The sequence below is a fragment of the Neopsephotus bourkii genome, unplaced genomic scaffold, assembly GCF_033783945.1.
Source record: "Neopsephotus bourkii isolate Nb327-2 ecotype Australia unplaced genomic scaffold, CSIRO-AGI_Nbou_v1 NB_1526, whole genome shotgun sequence".
In the NCBI taxonomy this organism is placed as follows: domain Eukaryota; kingdom Metazoa; phylum Chordata; class Aves; order Psittaciformes; family Psittacidae; genus Neopsephotus; species Neopsephotus bourkii.
The window spans coordinates 550,309-571,899 of record NW_026902002.1 but is presented as its reverse complement, the minus strand read 5'-3'; the positions used below and the strand labels follow the sequence as shown (position 1 = coordinate 571,899).

At 45.0% G+C, this 21,591-nt stretch overlaps 1 protein-coding gene across 5 annotated transcripts in view; it reads right to left on the bottom strand.

Annotated features, from left to right (window-relative positions):
• Window positions 1-8,870: 8,870 nt before the first annotated feature.
• Window positions 8,871-21,591, bottom strand: part of SLC12A8 (solute carrier family 12 member 8) — a 58,517-nt gene continuing 45,796 nt past the window's right edge. For 4 of the 5 annotated variants that reach the window (XM_061370009.1, XM_061370008.1, XM_061370011.1 and 1 more), the window contains 5 exons: window positions 18,458-19,133; window positions 17,412-17,509; window positions 14,666-14,783; window positions 12,428-12,488; window positions 8,871-10,275 (listed from right to left, as the gene is read on the bottom strand). In XM_061370009.1, coding sequence (XP_061225993.1) covers window positions 10,110-10,275; window positions 12,428-12,488; window positions 14,666-14,783; window positions 17,412-17,509; window positions 18,458-19,133 — 1,119 coding nt within the window. In that variant the 3' untranslated portion in view covers window positions 8,871-10,109. The remainder of the gene's footprint in view (window positions 10,276-12,427; window positions 12,489-14,665; window positions 14,784-17,411; window positions 17,510-18,457; window positions 19,134-21,591) is intronic. The other variant, XM_061370013.1, reaches the window with a different exon arrangement.

Genomic DNA, 21,591 nt, shown 5'->3' with positions numbered 1-21,591 from the left:
CCGCGCAGCCGTCGGGCCGCCCGCTCCCTCACCCTGCTGCGCGCAGCAGCAGCATCGTTACCGTTAGTTAAATTATTTTTACTTTTACTTTATTTTTCCCGGTCCTCCCCCGCCGCCCCTACCCGCAAACCGCCGAGGAGCTGCCCTAGCGCACAGCGTTATCGCTACCGAACTTAAATGCCGACAGCGCGGAAATCCTGCGCCCCGCGCAGCGGCCCAGCCGGACTGCGGCCCCCCGCTCCCGCACGGCCGCTCCCCGCGCATCGCCCCGCGGCAGCAGCTGCTGCACTAAGGCGTTTCGCTCTCCAGGGCACCGCTCCCCTGTTCTTTTTCCAGGCCCCAGGGGCGCTGGAGGTCAGGGGGTGCCGACGGAAACAACCCAGCCCGGCTGCAAGAAGGGCGTCCCAAACACTGCCTGGCCGGGTCCCGCACAGGGCTGCGGGGAAACGGGCTCTGTTACGCTCCCGCAATCGTTTTAGAGCTTTGGGGAACGAAACCCGTGATCGATCGATTGCATCTTGTGTCACGTCTCTCTCTGCTACCAATACAGTTTCTAAAGCAGATGAAAACCTGACTGGGTGTGCAGTGCTCCACACAACTGAGAAGTTTCTTTCCAGATGAGTGTGGTGAGCATTGGATAGCCCCAAACTGAATTCCCATCGATACCGAGTCCTTGCCAGATTCCTTAAAATCTCTCGTTGGTTACAAAGCTAACCTGCTCTCTTTTAAATGCCAGCAGCTGAGTTTGAGGCTGCAGCTTCTTGTCGTGGTGAATTTCCCAGGCTGGGCTGTATCCCAGGCAAAGGATTTCCCTTCATTGTTCTGAAATTCCCTCTCATAATTTCATGCTCCTGATTCTGCAAGAGACCACACCACGGAGCAGCAGGTTGGGCCTCACTGAGGCTGCTGGCATCACAATATGCCAGGTTTAGGGTCCCGGCCGAGCAAACCCTCCTCAGGGAACATAAACCCATCCTCTCCTGAGGCTCTCCTGGGCCCTTTGCTTCTCCTTTGAGCTGTTTCAGACTTAGGCTTCACTTCCACAAGCAAAGAAGAATCTGACCTTTCAGAGGGGTGTGACAAGTGATGCTACACTACATCCAGATAGCTGCGCCAAGGGCAAAAGCTGGTCTGCAGACCCACTCCCCGTTTTTCCCTTCAAACACAATGTCCATGGCCGATAAACACACTCGCCTGAAAGCCTCTTTCCACCCAAAAGGTGGCACTGTTGAGCCCACACCAGCATATTAATGACCTCGGCTTTACCCAGACACAAGACCTGGTATCCCCTGGACCATATGAAATGGCTCCATATCCCCTTTCTCTCAACATGCAGGTACTTTCTGCACCATCCCACACAGCTTTGCCATGACGCACACTTGGAGAGCTTCACTCTGATGCTTTCATAAACATAGATAAAAGCCCTGGAAAAGGGCTTTCCTCCCGTCGAGGCATTCCTCTATCCACCCATTCTCTGCCCTACTTCCTGTAACCTTTTGGCATCTTCTTGCTTCAGATTTGCTTAAACTCAAGGAACAAGTCAAGCTAGTGTCAGCTTGGGACATGAAGCACCAACAGAGCCCAATGACACGTTTACTGTGCAAGTAAGCATCCCAGTCCTGACAAAGGGGGTGACCTGAGTGGCCCAGAAGGCACAAGCAGTTACCACCAAGATGCGTGATCCATGCAGGGCATCTTTAGGCTCCTTCAGCCTATGTCAATGTACTTATCCATTCTGTACGGAATAGGTTGTGTGAAAAAAAAAGCTTCCTCAATGATAAAATGGTGAGACCAATACACAACCAAGTAGCATGCCACAGGACTGAGTTGAAGCTCAGGTGAAGAGCTGTGAAGTATTTTGATACTTTAGGAGATGGCACAGGATGTGTAGAGCAGCAGTTTGGGGATGTCATTATATGTGAAATGCAGGACTCTATGTTACTGATTCCTAATAATAAGTTTTGCCAGTAAAAACAATGATTCTTCAAAAGTTTTGTTAGCCCTTAGAACAAAAGCCTTGCCAGCAAGCAAACCCAACTCCTTCCTACACTCTTTGAGACAGGCGAGGCAGCAGGGGCAGAGAAACCCCAGCAGGGCTGCATGGGACAAATCAAAACCAAACCCAGCCCTGACATTGAATGGGTGCTCTCGTGTCCACTCACTCTCAAGCCTGAGAGTCTAACACCAAGCCTAAAGGTCTCATCCCTCCCTGTTCCCCTTTCCCGAGAGATTCCCCCAACACCTAAGCCACATAGAAGCTCCCCACTCTTACTGCATCCTCCTAAACTGTAAATCCAACCAGAATGAAGCACAGTATTGAATGCTTTTCAAAAAAAAAAGTGACAACAAATTATTTCTACTGTTTTACTCAACAGGTGCATTGAGAGCAATACCAGAAGCAGGCAAGTACAAAACAAACACTGCTGAAAGAACAATCAGTGTCCATATTCATAGAATCATAGAATAGTTAGGGTTGGAAAGGACCTTAAGATCATCAAGTTCCAACCCCCCTGCCATGGGCAGGGACAACTCACACTAAACCATCTCACCCAAGGCCTTGTCCAACCTGGCCTTGAACATTGCCAGGAATGGAGCATTCACAACCTCCCTTGGCAACCCATTCCAGTGCCTCACCACCCTAACAGGAAAGAATTTTCTCCTTACATCCAATTTAAACTTCCCCTGTTTAAGTTTTAACCCATTACCCCTTGTCCTATCACTACAGTCCTTAATGAAGAGTCCATCCCCAGCATCCCTATAGGCCCCCTTCAGATACTGGAAGGCTGCTATGAAGTCTCCACACAGCCTTCTCCAGGCTCAACAGCCCGAACCTTCTCAGCCTGTCTTCATATGGAAGGTGCTCCAGTCCCCTGATCATCTTTGTGGCCCTCCTCTGGACTTGCTCCAACAGATCCATGTCCTTTTTATGTTGAGGACACCAGAACTGCACACAATACTCCAAGTGAGGTCTCACAGGAGCAGAGCAGGGCAGGATCACCTCCTTCGACCTGCTGGTCACACTCCTTTTGATGCAGCCCAGGATATGGTTGGCTTTCTGGGCTGCAAGCACATACTCCCGGCTCATTGACCAACACCCCCAACTCCTTCTCCACAGGGCTGCTCTGAATCTCTTCTTTGCCCAACCTGTAGCTGTGCCTGGGATTGCTTCGACCTTATTAAATGGCTCCATATCTCCATGCCCCTATGGTGCACCTGCTGCATGACCCACCATACCGTGCCGCTGGCTATAAGAGTGGTGAAGACCCAGATTAACCCCCTCTGGGTAAAGAGGAACTAACACCTTCTCCCAGATTGCCATTAAACCTGCCAGAGCAGCTGTAACACTGCATTTCTGAATCAAACAAGGCATTTGGTGACCACAACAGGGGTGACCACAAGGAGCAAATGCCCATACACACAGCCAGCACTGGGAAATACTGATCAAAGGGCCCTGTGCTGCCCTTGAACCAGATGCATCCCACCATAATACAGGTGGGAAGACACCACCGGGCTGGCCGGTGGGGCTGGGGACTGCCCATTGCAGCCTGTGACACACATGCCTTTGTCAGCCTCAGCAAAAGCCCCACAGTGTGAACCTATGCACTTAGACCAGTATTTATCATCAGACAAAAAAAATCTCTCACCTCTCCATCATGATTCCATTAACGAGAAACACATTATTCACAAACACCTTGAAAGGAAACACCAACAATCAGCCAGTTTTGGACTTCCCAAATGCAATTCCTTCTCCACCAAGGTGCCTAATTTGCCAAGGTTTAGTGCCTGTGAATGTAAAGGTACTGTGTTTTTTTCCTGCCATGTTATTTTATTCCTACCTTCACCACTTCATAATGAATATCTCTGCACTGAAGAAGTCAATTTACAACCGGTACATTTGAGCTCCAGCAGCCACATGAAAATGCGGGGAAAACCATCACAGGATGAAGGTGGCTATGGGGAGCACAAGCACTCAGCGAAGCCCACCGGCACTTGGCTTTTCCCCATGTGGTGCTGGAGTTGTTTATCCCTGTGGCATGACTTCACGCTTCACTGCCACATCCTACTAATACTGGTTACAGGGCAGGTCTGGGAAGAGGGCTGCTCCCCTCCCTCTCTGAGAGCACGAAACTAATGGGAGATTTAAATGCATGAAACTGTGCCTGAGGAGTCGGATGGGCCAGGCAAAGCCTGATATAAAATAATGCCACAGCATCCTCCTGATAGAGGCTGTGACCTCGAATGTCTCCCTGAATTATATACAAAGTGCATTTAACTCTTCCACCTGAAAGCAACCAGCACATTTCACACACAAAGGAGTTAAAAGCGAGCAAACAAACAAAACCCTCATCAGCATAGGAAGCCTCTAACATAACTATATAAAACAAGATTGATATTGCACACTGATTAATTGAAACCCAACCTTGTTTGGGGGGAGGAAAAACAGTGGGTTTTTTATTTCATTCGATTTTCCACATTGAGGGGCTAGAAATGTGAATAAGTTTGCCCAGCTCTGCATTGTTTTGGGCTGAAATCACCAAACCCACAGGAGTCTGTACAGAAGAGGCATCTCTACAGCACTTTGTCAGGATTACATTGACCGGTCCCTTCCCTCTGGTTCTATAGGAGCCTTTCGCTGCCCTGGCCAATGTCGCTAAACTCCTGCAGCTCCCTTGAAACTCAGCCCAGATCTGTCCAAAACTTGGATTCGGCTCATAAACTTCAGACAAGTTTTAAGCTGATGATGAATTAAGGTACAAAGTGAATATTTTCTGCTCCTGGAATTTGTTATTAAAAGTCCTGAGTTTCCGAAGTGGACAGATCGTTCCCAAGTAATTAATTACCTTCCCCATCTCCTCTCGATGCTGTAAGCCATCCACTAATGGATCCCAATCATCCAAAAGACACTTAGCACCTGACCATTTTTCTTGATTTTTTTTTGGGGGGGTGTTTTTCTATTGATTTATCTTTACAAGAACTGCTTGCCTTGTTGGGAGCAGTTTGTTCCAGATACTTGACATTTGGAGATCAGAATGGATATAGGTCTTGTGATCTCATCACTCATAGCAAAATGCGCAACAAATTAAAATTATGTCGTGTTTTGAATCCTGTCACTGGAAATAAATCCTGTATTTTCTGGGACAAAATAAATCAATCAGCCATCTAAATCTAGTTGGGAAAAAGCTATTCTAAATTTGAGATTTATTTTTTTTAGGACTCTTTTCCAGCCAGTTGTGGTTTGGAGCAAATCAAGAAAAACCAGACCATTTTAGAGCTAAGCAAAATACTGCACAGCAGCGCCCTTAAAATCCAGAAAAAGCCCCTGCCAAAGTTTACAAGTAACATTTGGATCAGATAAAGTTACAATTTCACTCCTTGACCGCTGTTTCTGTGAGTGCACCCATGCTTCCATTCACTCTTGCATGAGGGGGGAAAATCCCAGGTGTTGGGGGGCTTGTGCAAGAGAATTACATGAAAAGAAAGCCATGAAGAGAAGCCAGAAAGGGAACGAGCCCCTCTTGTGCCATACGGGTTTTAAAGCTATTTATTTCTAGCCTGCAGTTTGCTGCTATTGCCTCTCATCCAGACCTTTTAGGGCTATTACTGCTGAGGTTTCACCTCAACTGAGGTTTAAATGATGCTACACCAAATTTAGGTCTCAGCAACCCACTACTGCAGAATGTAAATAAGTCCATTATATACCACTTTTGTATGAACTTACCAAATTTAGAGGTCGCCTACAAAGTTTTCTCTCTTTTATCCCAGTAATTGCTTTTTCTAAAGCTCGCCATGCAATGGCAATAATTCAAACAACCTCTATTTCCCACTAACCTAAATGTCAATCCTAGGCTGGCTCCTGTGATTCAGAAAATCTCTTCTAGCCTTGCAAGTGTAAGTATGATGCAGTTTAAGAACCTCTGTTTGTCTGAACCAGAGGTGTGTGGGTGAGAGCATACCAACTCATGCGGCACAGAGAGCCTTGTGTCTGAATTCAGCCATGAACAGAAGCATAATTTCATATTTTGTCAGCACTCTTTGCCACTTCAGCGCTGTGGTCATGACTATCTGCTGTGAATAAATGATCATGGCAGGTGTGTGATTTTTTTGGCCAGTGTACACAACAAAGATCATCCAAGGAAACTCAGAGATTAAGAAAAAGCCAAGAGGGAAGAAATAAAAGATGGGTTTGAGCTAGGTTATAGAGCTTGGTTCTCCCATGTAGAGTCCTAATGGGACACACAGGCAGACCTAGGGGAATGATGACAACTTATACCAACTGAGGAGCTGTCTCACAGCCTATATCACAATAATACTTCACTTTCCTCGTGCTCATCCTTAGCTTTGACTATTGCCCTGGGCTTAAACCACAACAACTATTTGTGCTGCAAGTTTCTGAGGCAGAAGATTCTGATTTCTGGACCTGTTTGTGCTGCGGGATCACAAACACAGCATGAGCTTTCAGGCAATACTGCAAGGCATATAACAAAATATTAATCCTTCCCTGCCTTCTGTGCTTGTGTGCTCTGCAAAGGAAGCCAACACAACTAGAGCCACTGATCTACAGCAGTGTTAACGCAGAAAAGGAACAAAACCGAGGTGTTACGTCCACATCTCTCTCAAAAACGAATGTTTTCATACCCTGAACCATTGCAAAACTTTTTCATTTCTCACATAATAACAAAAAAAAATAAATCAAATTTCCAACTGAAAGGAAAATAATTACAGATGATAACAAAAGCTACATGGCTTAGGAGATAAGGGGGCCTTTTCATAATGACATCAACCAAACTGCAACCTATACTTGACACACAACGCTCAAAGCTAGGTCCCAAACCTACCTTCGGGGAACCTGAAGCTTCACAAAAGCCTCAGCATCTGCCAGCATCAGCCTGGCTCACAGAGGGGTGAAAGCAGCATGTTCCCACTCACAATAGCAATCCCCACTTATATTTCTTCCCTTCAATCGCTAAGTGTGAAGCTGATAGATTCCTACCCCCAATTTCACTCATTTATTTACAGTGCTAAAGAAACAACCGACATTTTTGACATGACACCCCAATCTTTGGCAATGCAACTGTTTTTTTCTTGCTGGAAAGGCTTGATGTGCAAAGCCACGCATAGCCATATTGGCTTTAGCTTATCAAGTCTCCAATGTTGCTCAGTCTGTGGAGTTACTGGTGCTAAAACAAGGCTTCCCTTCCCTCTTGCCGTTAACTACACCAGAGCTAACACTTCAGGAAGGATCAGCATGTTCCTTTCCAAGCATTAAACAGGAAAACTGCTCTACTCATAACCTGTAACAGCAGAGGGAAACCAGCCCTATGCAATGCATTCCTCCCTTGCCGACAGAAGGGGAGGAAAGGGCCAGGTGCCCATACATACCAGGTGGTGAAGGGAGCTGGTTCCTGCTGTCTTGGTGATGCCAGTAGAGGAGGTGGCAGTCTCTCCAGCAGCAGCACACAAAGCACAAACACCAGAACTCCCCAGAACTGACCTCTGCAGAGCATCTCCTCCGCTGCCAGGTCCCTATAGCAGCTATTGCCACCCCACACTGCCAGCCCTCTGACTGCCTTTTTGCAGAAATATGGAGGCATGGAGCATCCTGCACCCCAGAACCCTCTGGACAGCCTCTCACTGGGCCCCTGAACAGCATGGTGCCTTCCTCCAGCAGCCAGCAGAGATTTCACAACCAAAATCATTCCAGAGGATGTTCAGATGCAAAGGGCTGCTGGAGCTAAGGGGTCAGGACCGTGGTGGCAGGGGAAGGGGACAGCTGCTGCAGACTTAGTTGACGGAAAGCAAAGCTGCAGAGCACCTTCCCAATACTTCTAGACCAGGAGAGAAGCTACTTGTATTTCTGGCCCATCACATCCCAGTTTTGGGAATGATCAGGGACCATGACATCAGAGAGACAAACACTCTCACACTCCCTACCATCAAGTCATCTGGCTTCAACCAGCACAACTCCCCTGGCAGCTACATGGCCAAAGGAATCTTCCCCATCCTCCTTCTCTACATCTCTTGTTTGCTGCCTTACTTTAAGAAGGGAACTAAATCATTTAGGAGCTAACAAAGAAGTTAACCCAGGAATTTCTGCCCATTAATCACTCCATGCCATGCTCTGGGGCTTTCTTTTGTCCAAGCTATACAGAAATGTAAGGTTGGGCAATCCCAGCCTTAGGAGGGAAGGCACCCCACAATATTTTAATGTGACAGGACTTTATGAAATACCAGATTTTACAGTAATGGCATTATGGTTGTGTATCACACTGTAACAGGGGATAACACAGCACAGTGAAGCTTGCCAGCAGTGGATCAGCACCAAGGCATGTTTGAAGTTTGCACAACAGCAGTAGCTGCCAAGGTTGAGGATGCTACAAACACAGGGAGGACGATGGAGCCACTGGTCCCAGGGAAGCCAGGGGAAGCTTTAGCAAGAAGCCACATCCCCACAAGAGATCCAGATTCTTTGGAAACCAAAGGCAGTAGAAAGAAAGAACCCTGGAAGAAGTGTTCCCAACACAGAATGACTGACTTGAAATGGCTCAGCTGGACACGCAGCAAAACTTCCCTCTTGCCTCTACCGAGATAATTAAGGTTAGAAACACCTAGTAAAAGACCTGCAACCTTAAAAAGAAATCAGTCCACTTTCTGCAGTGCACCAGGATTGCTCTCTTCTTCATCCCAGCAGAAAGTCTCCTTTGTCTCCCTCTATAAGAAAACTGGAAGAGCCAAAGCTGCAACTGGTCAGACCACAGGATGGGAAGGAGAGGGCCCCCCATGGCTGATAACACCAGGGCACTGAGTGCTGGCAAGTGGAATGGTGCTCAAAGGCATCGAGTGCAACCACAGCAAGCACAAACAGAAGTTCCTCATGTCTCAAGCTTTTATTGCACAGAAGGAGAAATAAATAAACTAATAATCAAAATAATCTAAAGGTTGAAACAATTAGAGATGAAACGAAGGGAAAGGCAGCGATTTCCCCCTCCTGGAAGCATCAGAACTGATCTGTGGTGCTGCGTCTTGCCTCAACCCAGACCCCTCTCTCGCACCTCTGTAAGTCTCTGCCAAGACTGCTGCCTGTAGGCAGGACAGCTCACAACAGAGGGGGTTTTCCCTGGGAAGCAGAAGCGACAGTGATGGGGGTGTCCATATTAGACCTTGTCCCACAGCAACTGCTCACACACTCTAAGGTCTGCACAGGAAATCCTGCAGCATCCCAGTGTGAATCTCTGCAAATCCCAAATCACGTCAGCAGGAGGAATGGCTCCTGTAGGAGCTCATTACAGGATAGGCTTTAAGCAAAGATGAGGCTAAACATATTTTGTTAAGGCACTTCTGAACCATCTATTGCTTCAGCCAGGAGGTACTCTATTTGGACCCAGCTATGTTGTCAGGTCCCAGGTATCACATCCGAAAGGATGTAGGAAATCACTATGAACAGCTGCTAAGACATCATTTCACAGTTTTACAGTAGAGGTCATTATACTGCATTACTGCATTTAAATGTGCAATTCCAGTTGTGAATATATTTCATAATCACTTGCCACTGATTCTGGACTATTGTCTAATGCCTTAAAGTAATTTCTAAGACCTTTGTTACTGAAATGCTGAGGTAGAAAATTACTATATTAGAAGCAGGCAAATTCATGCCGAGAGGAGAAGTGAATTGACCTGGAAGGTTGCATCCATCCATGGCACACAGTTGGATATGGGGCTCTGGCTCCTGCTGGTGAGGTCACCACTCTCAGGCATAAAGCGTCCTTGGTCACCCAGAGGACATTTGAAATGGGGTGTTGCACGCTTTTATAGCGGCAATGATCTTTCGAGCTCAATAGCACTTATAATTGAATTCTTTAACAGGATTATATTGTCCTCAGTAACTCATCACTTCCCTGGACTGGCTCTTTCATTTGCATTTTTTTCCCCATTTTGGATAAGATTTGAAACTCAGCAAGGTTGTAGTATGCATAAACAAACAAGCCTCGAATATATAAATAACTATTCACATCCTTTTCATATATATTCGAGAATTTCACATGGCACTGTGGCAGCCATTAGCATTTCTAAATGCTTTTTGAAGTGACAGCTTGATTTCTTTTCTGTGTCCTTTAATGGAAATGATTCCCAAACTCCTCTCTGCTGATAAGTGAGGACTGGTGATAGCGGCCCCGTGAGGCGAAGTCTGCATTCTCCTCGGTGAGCTGTGTGGTCTCCATGCCAACTGTTGCAAAGGATGGTGTCACCACGATCTGCTCCTTGGGAGATGGCCTTCTCCTGCAAACAGAGAAGCAGAAGCGTCTACATCATCCCTTGTTTGACATCCATTAGCTGTCGTACTCTCCACTGTGCAAACAAGGCAGGGCACTTCAAGAAGAGGCTAAGTCCTTCCCAATGCCCTTGGGAGGCAAAGAGCTACTCTGAAAACATTTTTCTTAGAGGGCACACAAAAAATATACTCCCTTCCCCCAGCAAGCTCTGGAAAACAGATATTTTTCTTAACAAGTAAGTTTCCTCTTTGGATGCTGGCTAAGGCAAACACTTTCCACACTGCGTAGAAGAAGGAACATGAAATATTTCTCATCATAGAAACATAGGATCAATGAAAAAGACCCTTCTTAGAGCTTCCTAAGCTTTAATGTACAATTATTTTTGTAACTCTTTTAAATGAAAGAGGAGGTCTTCCTGCAATTTCTTTGTCCCAGAGGCTGATTTTCAGAAAACCTTATTCCACATCTGCAAATCAAAACTAGAACTGCTAACACCAATTCAGACCTCATTGAGCACCTAAGAGCCTTAGAGGTGTCAAGGATCTTTGGTTGCCTCCAACTCTCTTGCAATCTAATGGGATTCCTTTACCTCCAATTCATTAAAATACTTTGCCTGGATTTCAAGAAAAAAGATCAGAAGAAAAACCTGTAAATCACTTCAATGCACTTGCTTGCAGTGTAGCAAAGGTGGGCTTCAAAATGACCCACCTGAGCCCCAAGCAGAGCCAAAATTGTCTTTGTACCAGCATGAGCAGGAGCATTAAGATAAGGCAAACAAGCTGGCTGGATGACCCAGAGATTGCACTTGAGGCGAGACAAATAGGGTCTGTTTCTGCCTTGGGCACTCACCAGCTCCCCACTCAGCCCTCCTTGCCAGGATCGTTCCTCATTGACTGCACTGAGCGAAGCTCTGAGGACTGTGTCAGTCTGGTAACCCGTAAGATAAATCCCCCTGCGACAACAGCACCTCTACCCACAAGAAACAGGGCTGCCTCTCCAAAAGGAATAATTTGCCTTTTCCATAGACAGTTAATTGTCCATGAAGCCTCACATCTCAACCAGCCTTCTGTGGGGAACCTTTGACAATGGGCAGGAGACAGGGCTGAGGCATACCAACAGACAACCAGGAGCTGCACCAAGCTAAAATGACCTGCCATAGAGACCTAAGAGAGGTCCCATCAGCCTCAGCTTTTCTCCCAAACCACCTCTGCTTCCAAAGGCATGTGACCATGTTATAGGGACTGTGGGCAGAGGCAGAAGCTGGCAAGACAAGTATGTGCCAATGTGCATATGCCAATGTGCTTAAGTGCCTGGACTTTCATTTATTTTAAAGGAGCCACCAGATTTGCACATATAATGACTGGCAGCTCACCTTCTGCAGTCCTTATTACAGTGATCACACACTGCAACAAAAAAACCAACCCAACACATTGAGAACCTCAAACCCCATTGCACTGCAGAGGCAGAGATGGTCATGCCCTGCTATGGGAAACACAAACATAATGGAATAAATAATAAATAACATCAAAACAGATTAAGAAATCTAGTTAATATCCAACCAAACAAAACTCTTAAGGTTCTGGGAAGTAAAACCCCAAGACAATGCTACTGCAGTCCCATGCAAACTCAATACTGAATGGCTCCCTCACTGAAGACTTTGTTTACTGATTTTGCCCCACAGCTATTGCAGCTTCCTCCCAAATTTCCTCTCTGAAACTTGAGCACAGCTGCCATGAGTGCATGTTTCACCACTACTACAGTAATTTACTTTCAATAAATGGTGGTGGAAGAGATGGAATCTCCCATTTCTCATTTCCTACCAGATTTTCCTGTTCAATCTGAGCCGTAGAGGTTGAGCACAGACCTTTTGGGGTAAGGTAAAGCTTCAGGCACCAAGTTATCTGACATCAGCTGCATGTCCACACACAAAACAGAGGAGACTCTTTGCAGTCACTTACATGGCCAGCCATATGCAAGGCTTATGAAAGCAAGGAGTAATTTTTACCATTAAGTGAGAAGAACTTTGAGTATGCAAGGAGAGACAGACAGACTGGTTAAGGTAATAGGCAAGTCAATTCTTCTACCCCTCTCTGTGTACATTAGTGGGCCACAGGAACAACAATCACCACCTTTCTCACTGCCAAGTGACCGGTACCAACCTGCACAAGGTGATCAAAACTGACTTAATCCAGCCAAAGAAGCTGAAATTTGCTGCTGCTCCTACAGAGAAAAGGCACAAGAAGTCAGTACAATGATAATTCTCTCATAATAGCATTATACCACTGAATTTTTTTGCATAAAATCTCAAACCAACATGCTTGTTATAAGACTTCAGTACCCAAAGATTTCATGATGGTGAGAACACTCTTGCAGTCTTCCCACATAGTGTGGCTTTTAAGCCATTGTCAAGAAATGAACTCAAATTCCGCAGAGAGAACAGCTATCCCTCCCCAGACCAATGGGTTCTTAAACTCCCATAAAGCCATGAGCATAGCACAGACACCCACTGCAGTACCTTTTCCTCCCCAGACTGCAAATATCATTCACACTGCAGGGATAGGTGGAAGAGAGGAGCCATTCAGATGATCTCAGCCAGAGTGGCTGTGGTCTCACCATGCATTCCTTCTTGTCTGACCCCATGGAGAGCTGTCTTAACTTATTATACCAACGCTGATTTTTTCTGATCTCACTGTAGCTAGTTTCCTGCATTGGCAGTGAGCAGGGAAGTGCCAGAGCTGGCAGCAAAAGCAGCAGAAGTTTGTGCTGAGGGACAGGGAGGAGACTAGAGATCCAGCAGCTCCTGCTGGCTTAGACTGCTGAGGAGAAAAAGAGAGGAGAAAAAGTATTTTTGCTTCGGAGGTCTACATCTAGTCCTTAATCCAAAGCATCTCTCATCTAGTGTCTCCCACCCTTTATAGACAGAAAGGTCATTCAGTCCTTTGGAGAACATGCTCACAGACTGTTGGATGCCATGTGACCACAAAACAACATTCACTCACAGCCAAATAAAAATCAGGCTGAACTTTGAGGGTTCATTTCTACTTTTTCTTTGCTGTGCATTGTTTTACTGTATGCATGGGAATGCATGTACAAAACAAACCAAGAAAAAATATCTAATCACGTTGCTATTTCTCAGATCACCTTCCAAAATCCTCTACATACTGACTGAGAAATTCTTTTTAAGTCATTTTTGGTACATATTTCAAAAGCAGATAACAGAGATATAACACTATGAGCACAGAAAGGCAAAGTCCAAAGCCTGAAAACATAATTTGTGTTTTGTTTAATATGAGGGCCTGTAAAACATTTTGTTAAAACTTAGATATATCTCAAAAGATACAAATGAACAAGAACTATCCACAGTCTCAGCTCTTTTCTACTATTCCACACAAATACACAGAAAAGAAGTCACATAAGAGTAGAAGGAGAAGAATGGTTGAGCTGTGTTTTGATGGTTCCTGAGTGACAACTATTTTTTTGTTTCTCATCGTCTGGGTTTTTGAAATCTAGTGCCTACTTACCTGGTGCCTAATAATGTTTCACCTAAAGAAACCTGGGCAGCTATTTCTGCATTGCCTAAAAGGCACACGGACTCAGGCTCTTTTGACTTTTCTCATCTTGGACAAAAAGTTGTACATCCACACATGCAGGTACTTACAGATGCATGCACCTACATATGTATGTGTGTACCTACATATGTATGTATGCATAAGTACATGAGTATGTGCACACTGTGTGCATATCACCTTCTCCCTTCAGAGACACAGACAAACACAAACCCCTCCCATGGCTGTGCTAAGGAGCTGTGGGCTCTCATGAGCTTCTTTCTGAATGTGCTTCACTGTTTAATTTTGAACTTGTTTAAGCCGATCACATGAACAGACCTTTTTAATACCCTCTGCCTTAAAGTATTTTCCAAGATTACATTCCCAACATAGTCAACCTGTTTAGTTCTGGAATCAAAGGCTCTCTTGTTCTGCAGTTAGGAATGTTGAGATTTAATGAGATATTTGTCATAATTACCATTTTTTTCTCAGGTGGGTTTAGATTAAGTTTATTAAAATGCATTTACAGCAGATTTTTCTCATTGCTGTGACACATTCACAATCTGCCACCCTTGTTAAGTCTTAGTATTAGTATCTTGTTTTGCCATTTCAAGTACATTATAATGAAGCAATAAGCACAATGTTCAAACTGTCAAACCAATGTCAGTTACAGTTAGAATCCAATATAAAAGTGGAGAGAAAATTTATTAAAACCAGCAACGAAACAAAATTGCATCATTCACTGTGTCACCTGCATATTAAACACCAGAGTCTCAATCCCTCATTAAGTTAAATTAAGGCTTAATGAATTTTTAAGCAGATTTAATAATACAGGAAAAAAATAATACTCACCAAGGGGGAGTCCTGGGCTCACTTGGCCAATGTAGAAATACACAATAACTGCCGCACCCAGGCTGACAAGGGTGTAGATCCACTGAATCACAAACATTATGATGAGGGACACGATCACCTATGGGGAAGACATGCTTTGGGGTTACCCCAGAGTCTGTAAGCTCACGTGGCGATGACAGCCTGACAGTTCTTTTCCTGCACAGCCCAGTGGCTCCACTGACCTCCTGCTCTGGCCCTGCAGGAGAGCTGGCAGCGCAGGTGCCTGGGGATGACTGTGCACCTTCAGACACAGCCTGACACTGGGTCAACAGTTTCACAGAATCATAGAACAGTTATGGCTGGAGAGGACCTTAAGATCATCTAGTTCCAAGCCCCCTGCCATGGGGGCATTTTTTTCCTTAACCTGGCAAGAGGAGTTTGCATTGCCACTCTAGCAGAAATTCTTTAAGAACTGAGGCAGTGCTGGATCTTTCAAGTTCTCATGAGACCACCAATAAATGCTGGGTTTGTTATGGTTTGGTTTGTTTTTCCAGAAATGCTGAATCTTGGTTTTAAATGCATATAAAACCAGTGCTTCAATGGCATCTCTGCCCCTCCATCTTTCTCAGGGTCTTCTTGGCAGTGGTGCGTAAGAGACACAGACATTCAGGACCCAGGACACTGCCACTTGGAATTATCCTTATGAGCGTTTCCTTTTAGGCATCTTCCTCGTAATGTCCCAGGATGGGACGCAACAGAGACTCTCCTTACACAATGATGCCAACTGCAACTATGTGGGTAGTTGGATATTCTTCGGTATTGGTGGCTGAGGCTGGTGATGCAGCAGGACCCCTGGGGAACTAAGTCAACTCCTGCCTGCAAAACACTCCACAGTGTGTGGCTTTTGGCCACATGCAGAGCATTTCTATCCAGTGTTATCTGAAAAGACTTGATATGGCACGGCTGAGGTTTCTTGGTAATGAGGTTCTTGTGTGATAAGAAGCCTCATTTGGGCTCACTGTTAAAAGGAGAGACAGCGCAGGTTTACAGTGTCATCTTCAGCAGCATGGAGGTAGCTTTCACTGAGCTACCCTGAGTCCTAGAGGCAGCATGGGTCTCTGCTTGGAATATTCTAAGAGGAGTACCCAGAGACTTACCAGCTCAGGTGGTAGGTTTGGCTGAAGGGGCATAATAATGGGAGCAGGGTTAACGTCTTCATTGGCAAGCTTAGAAAGAGGAAGGGGCAGCATGCAAAGAACGAGCTCAAAAAGCTCTGAGCCCTGCAGAGAAGGACTCGGGGGTGTTGGTCTATGAGAAACTGAACATGAGCCAGCAGCGTGCACAGGTTAGACAAAAGGAAGAAGTTCTTTACTGTGAGGGTGGTGAGGCACTGAACAGGTTGCCCAAAGAAGGGGTAAATGCTCCATCCCTGGCGGTGTTCAAGGCCAGGTTGGACAGAGCCTTTGGCGACATGGTCCAGGGTGAGGTGTCCCTCCCTGCCCATGGCAGGGGGTTGGAACTAAATGATCTTAAGGTTCTTTCCAACCTTGACTATTCTATGATTCTGTGATTGTAAATGAGTCCAGACTGACACAACTGGTGAAACTTCAAGAGAGACAGCAGAGGGAAAAAGAGCCAGGATGAGTAAATGTATCTGATTTTTGCTTCTTTGATTTCATTTTGCACCTTTGATCCTTCCTCAGCTGTGCTGCAACCTCCTCCCAGTTGAAAGGAAATCAAATCTGCTTTAGTGAACATGTCAGTCATCTCCATAAGCAAGTTCCCCTGCGAAGGCAGAGAGCTGACCGCTGCCCAATGACATGTGCCTGGGAACCCCTTAGTTACCAAGCCCAGAGGCAGCATCCATGTGCAGCCTTCTAAAGATGTCATCACTAGAGAGGAGCCTCCACATCCACCCTACCCCAGTGCTGCAGTCCAGTGGGACCCCTCAGCAGGAGCTGCCTGCTGGCAGCAGCAGCAAATCTGAAAAGTAAGTGTCAAACTCCATCTGAGGATTAAACTTAAAGGGTTCAGTGTGTTGTTTGAGTGGGTTTGTTATATTTTACACACTGTCATCAAATCCCCATTCATGCAGTAAGGCCACATGGTTCATTCATCATGAATATCTGACCCTTTTCCTTTCATCTGCCCAATAATCCATCTTTCCAAGATAAATTTAAATGTCTTAAACTCCACAGCAGCTTCAGACAGAAGTTATTTAGAAGTTATTTATTCTTTAAAGCAACATGCTGGCAAAATGCTACACTTTCCTCCCTCAAAAGATGGAATTTCACAGCTGGGCTGCTGGTATCAGGAGGTCAGCACCAATGAAACCCCACCCTGAGCCTGCAGAAACTGGCTCATAAATGAGAGCAACATAGTACTGAAGCTGATGTCTCACTCCATCCCACAGCAAGTAAAAGCAGGCTGGCACACAGTGATAAAAGGGACACTGTTTTTTTTCCCAGCCAGCCACGCATCTCTGAAGTCCTAGTATGGCAGTCTTGGAATGTGGGTCTTTTTGGGTCGGGTGGGTTGGGATTTTTTACTGTTGTTGCAGTGGTTTTAATTAATACACCATCTCGCTTTCTCTGAATTTGAACTGCTGGATGCATGGTACCTTGAGTACTTAATTCAAGTGACCTGGGATATTAGAATCAAAAGCCATTTTAAAGTACTAGAGTGTATTACACTGCAGTAAGTGATGAATTTCCTTCTGTTTTCTACAATCACAAATCAGTGCTCAAAATAAAAGACAACTACTTACACCAGCAAAGGAAACCCAGTGATTGCAGAATCTGGAGTACAAGGATTCTGGTAACTGCTGAATTCCCAGCTCTGGATTTTGTTGCTTTATAGATGATTCTACAGAAAAGAAAAAAAACCAACAAAACAAAACAAAACAAACAAACAAAAAAAAAACCCAAAACCAAAACCACAGGAGAAAAAAAGATTAAAAAAAAAAAAAAAAGAAAAAAAGGCATTAAACTGGAGCTATAATGTGGTGTTTTTTCTCTGACTTTCATTACCAGATTCCAGATAAACAGAGGACAGCTGGCTATGGCAGAGTTGGATTGAAACCTCTAAAACGAAATAAGAAATGCTAGGAAATAAAAAGCATAAAACAGGAAAGAAAACTTGCCAGCTCTGGTATTGAGTCCATTTGAAGGCCAAACCTGCCTGTCTCTGCCTTGGTTTCCCTAATTTCATGGGGATTAAAAAAAAAAAAAACAAACAAAAAAAGAAATACGACTTTTCTCCTCAGGCTGACTAATGCTGACAAACCTCTACAGCACTGAGATGACAAACTCCAAGCAAATGCACAGTTATCAAATACCCACATCACCAACAAAAGAAATTCAGACTCTTAGCTGTGGATGTTGAATTACAGGCTCCTCCTGTGGACTGGGGTCCACCACACTTTAATAGCCTCAATTTTAGACTCACACAGCTCCCTCCTACCCCCCCACCAGGATGAAGTAAATCCCAAGATATACTCAAAACCTTTTAATGTGCAGTGTTAAGCATGCATGTGTATAATAATGAGCACAGAGTAAACAACCCTACAGTAAATATAGTCCTGCCTGCTTTCCTGTGATGAATCTTCCGTAGGAAATTGCGTTGGAACTTCTCCTGTGATGCACTGTGATGAACTCTACCCTCACCTGGAATAAATATTACTGCTACAAATCACTGAATGACAGCCCTGCATAAAGCTAGTTTCACACCTGCCTTCAGGAAAGCATCAGGAGGACTAAGGTTATAAACCATTCTCCTGTGAACAGAGGGATGCCTGTCTCCTACAGCCCTTACCTGCTCCTCTCTGGCTAGAGAGCGCTGGCACTTCACTGCAGAGCTGCTCTCCCTGCCCCAGCAGCCTGGTTTTCCGCTGGGCATCTGCAGGGGATGATGAGCATGGACCTGCATCACACCAACAGTCCTGCTTAGCCGGGTCCTCACAGGTGTCATTACGAGGCTCTGTGGTCTCATCCCAGCTGTACTGAGCTGAGGGAGTATCACGATGGAGATCCAGCAGAAAGCTGTCTTGTAATGTCTGCTTAGCTGGCTTCTTTGCCTTCTTTTGTTTGACCTTTTGGGTTGAATTCTTGGCTTCTTCATTTTTGCAAACACCTGGCTCACTATGAAATGGTTTAAAAAGCTGGTCCATGTCTTTTGAGAATTCCAGCAAGGTGCCATTTGATCTGCTTTGAATTATTCCATCTGCTGCACGGCTGGAGGGCTTGTTGAAAATTAAAGGCTGGGAAGAGTGAGCAGGTCTAGCATTTTCCATTTGAGTCTTGTCAGGTTTCTGTTGAATGTTGTAGCTCAAGGAGACTGAGAAATAGGAATAGTCTACAGCAATATATGTCAACATGAAGTTGATGGTGACTATGGGAGCAAGAATGTTCACTTGCCCGATGAAGACAAAAGCCATGGTGATGAGACTCGTCAAGCAAATTGCAGCCACTGGAGTCTTGTTGGGTCCTTTCTAGTTCATAAGGAAAACAAACTTTCATTTAAAGCTAATAACCATTAACCTTGCTTTGAGGATTTCCCACTTGCTTAGATGCCATGGGTGGTTACCCCGGTAGTCTGCAGCACTCCCTTAGTCATGAAATTCATGCATGCATGTGTAAGCAGAGGCTCACCAGCTTAATAAATTAAAGAACAGAGTGGAAGCCAAAAGCTGCTGAGCTCCCACCTCACCTCTGAGCCTTAGTCAAGCTTTGTCTTTGGAAAATTCATCCACTCTCACTCCCTATCTCCATGGTAAAACAATGTCATTAAAGCAGCAATAAACCTTCAGAAAGATTTGTGAGGCTTATGGGACATCTGGCAATAAAACGCATTAATGAGAGTTAACTGCTTGTCTCTAATTTCTCTTCAGGACTCTGTATCACTGCCTACCTACAAGGCTCCCTTATGCTGCCTTTGGAAAGGCTTTCACTTCCAGACACAGTCAAAGAAGCTCTGCCTCTATGGAGCACTGCCGCCTTCACATCAGCAGCTTCTGGCCCTGCCCTGACATGGGGCTGAGCTAATGGTCTGCTGAGCCTCTGCACTTCGGGTTTTCCTCTTTTCATTACCCGAGTTGCATTCAGCCCAGTGGCAGGAGGAAAGCAGTAGAGAGGTTTGGCAGCTGAGGGTGCTGGAAGGCAGGAGTCAGTCCCCAGTAATGCTGGGAATGCATCAGAAGGCAGGTAGCCAGGAGAAACACTGCCTGCTCTCCTCTTTGGGGTAGGGTGAAGGCAGGGAAAGCAGGAGAAAAAGAGAAACAAAGCAAAGGGCATCAGGGGTGAAAAGACTTGAACCTTCAGCTCATGAACTTTAATCCCAAGTCTAACATGCCCTACCTTGGGCTAAGGACTCTCTTGACATTTCAGTACCCAAGAAGCTTGTGCATAAAGACCTTGCTGAAAACATCTTACAAGGGACCTTACAAAACATCTTAGGTTTTCTCTTACTTCATGTGCTTCTTTAATAAACACAAAGTTCAAATGGAAATTACTCCTTTTTCTTCTGCTCTAAGTTAAGCTCAGGTTTAACTACGCAGAAAACACTCTTGTCCTTCCCATCAGCTGGTGTTATGGTGATTTTCTTTCTTGAACCACAGAAAAGAACTGATGTGGACCAGATAGGTAAAGGCAAACTTAACTATCCATAAGCCAACCTAGACAACCTTCAAGGTGGCAGAGAGAAGGAAGGAGAAAGAGTGATCTGCCTTTGATTTCTCACCTCTTTTTGAGCCCTGTCCACCACAGCCCTCTGCCTGTACGAAGTTCAGAGCAGATAATTTGACATAGAAAGACAGGGAATCAACTTTGCAGTCAGGTTTCCTACATCCCTGAGAATTTCATGAGGGTTGCCAAGTGGAGAACAGCCTGTTCTGGGATCACCTGACAACTGCCTTCAGGAGCTGGAAGTTTTTGCTGTCGTTACTGCTTCTCCTATAATTTTTTCTATTTATTGTTATTATTATTGCTACTATTATGACTTTAATTTTAGAAAATTACTTTGAGAAACATTAAAAAAAGATAGAAAATCATTATAAAACATTTAACTGTTTCAAAACATTCAGAAATTCCAATATAGTAAAATATTTTATTGCTGGTTTGCAAGCTGCTCTGAAGGAGTAAAACACTGTAAGGTTTCCCAGCCATTGAGAGACAGCAGCAAGGTACTGCAGGCTATTGAGAGTGATGGAATTACTTTCTTTGTAGAAGGAAAGAACATAAAAAGTAGTTTGTGCTGAATGTATAGTCCAAGACCACAGAGTCCTTAGTGACTGGTACGTTGGTTGATCTCAGTAAAACATCTCATGTGAATAAGGATTATTTGTGAGGACAAGGAAAACCTCTTGTCATATTCAAAACAAGACTGTTTCAAAGCATATCTCAAGCTTAGCAGCCCCCTAACTTAACTTTTCAAATCTATTGTTTGGTTTTATTTTATAGTGTTCAAAAGGCACTTTGTCTTACAAAGAAGTGTCCCCTTCTCCACTACACACAGGCTGAATCCACAGCACCACAACTAGTCACATACTCAGCTATGAGCTTACCAAAGAGGAAACAGCTCAAGGAAAATGTGCATGGAAGAAGAAAAAGAGAAAAAAAAATATAGAGGTAGTTACCATCCATTTCATTACATGCTTGGACAAAATCTTCAGGCTTCTTCCCTGGACAGGAGGGCAGAGAAAAGCTAGGAACCTCCCTCAGTCATGGTTAGGGTCAACAGCAGCATAAATAACGCATTGGCAAAAATCCCCATGGGCAAAGCTGTTTCATGAGTAGTTGTTTTACTGGGGACATCTCAAAGAAGTGGGCCTGAGGGAGGGAGGGGACTGACAGCAGCCCAGGAAGTGCTGTCCATGCACAGAGGTAGGACAGACAGCCTGGGGCTGGAGCACAGAGGTGGGTGAATGAGATGCTGAAAGTGAAGCAGGGCTG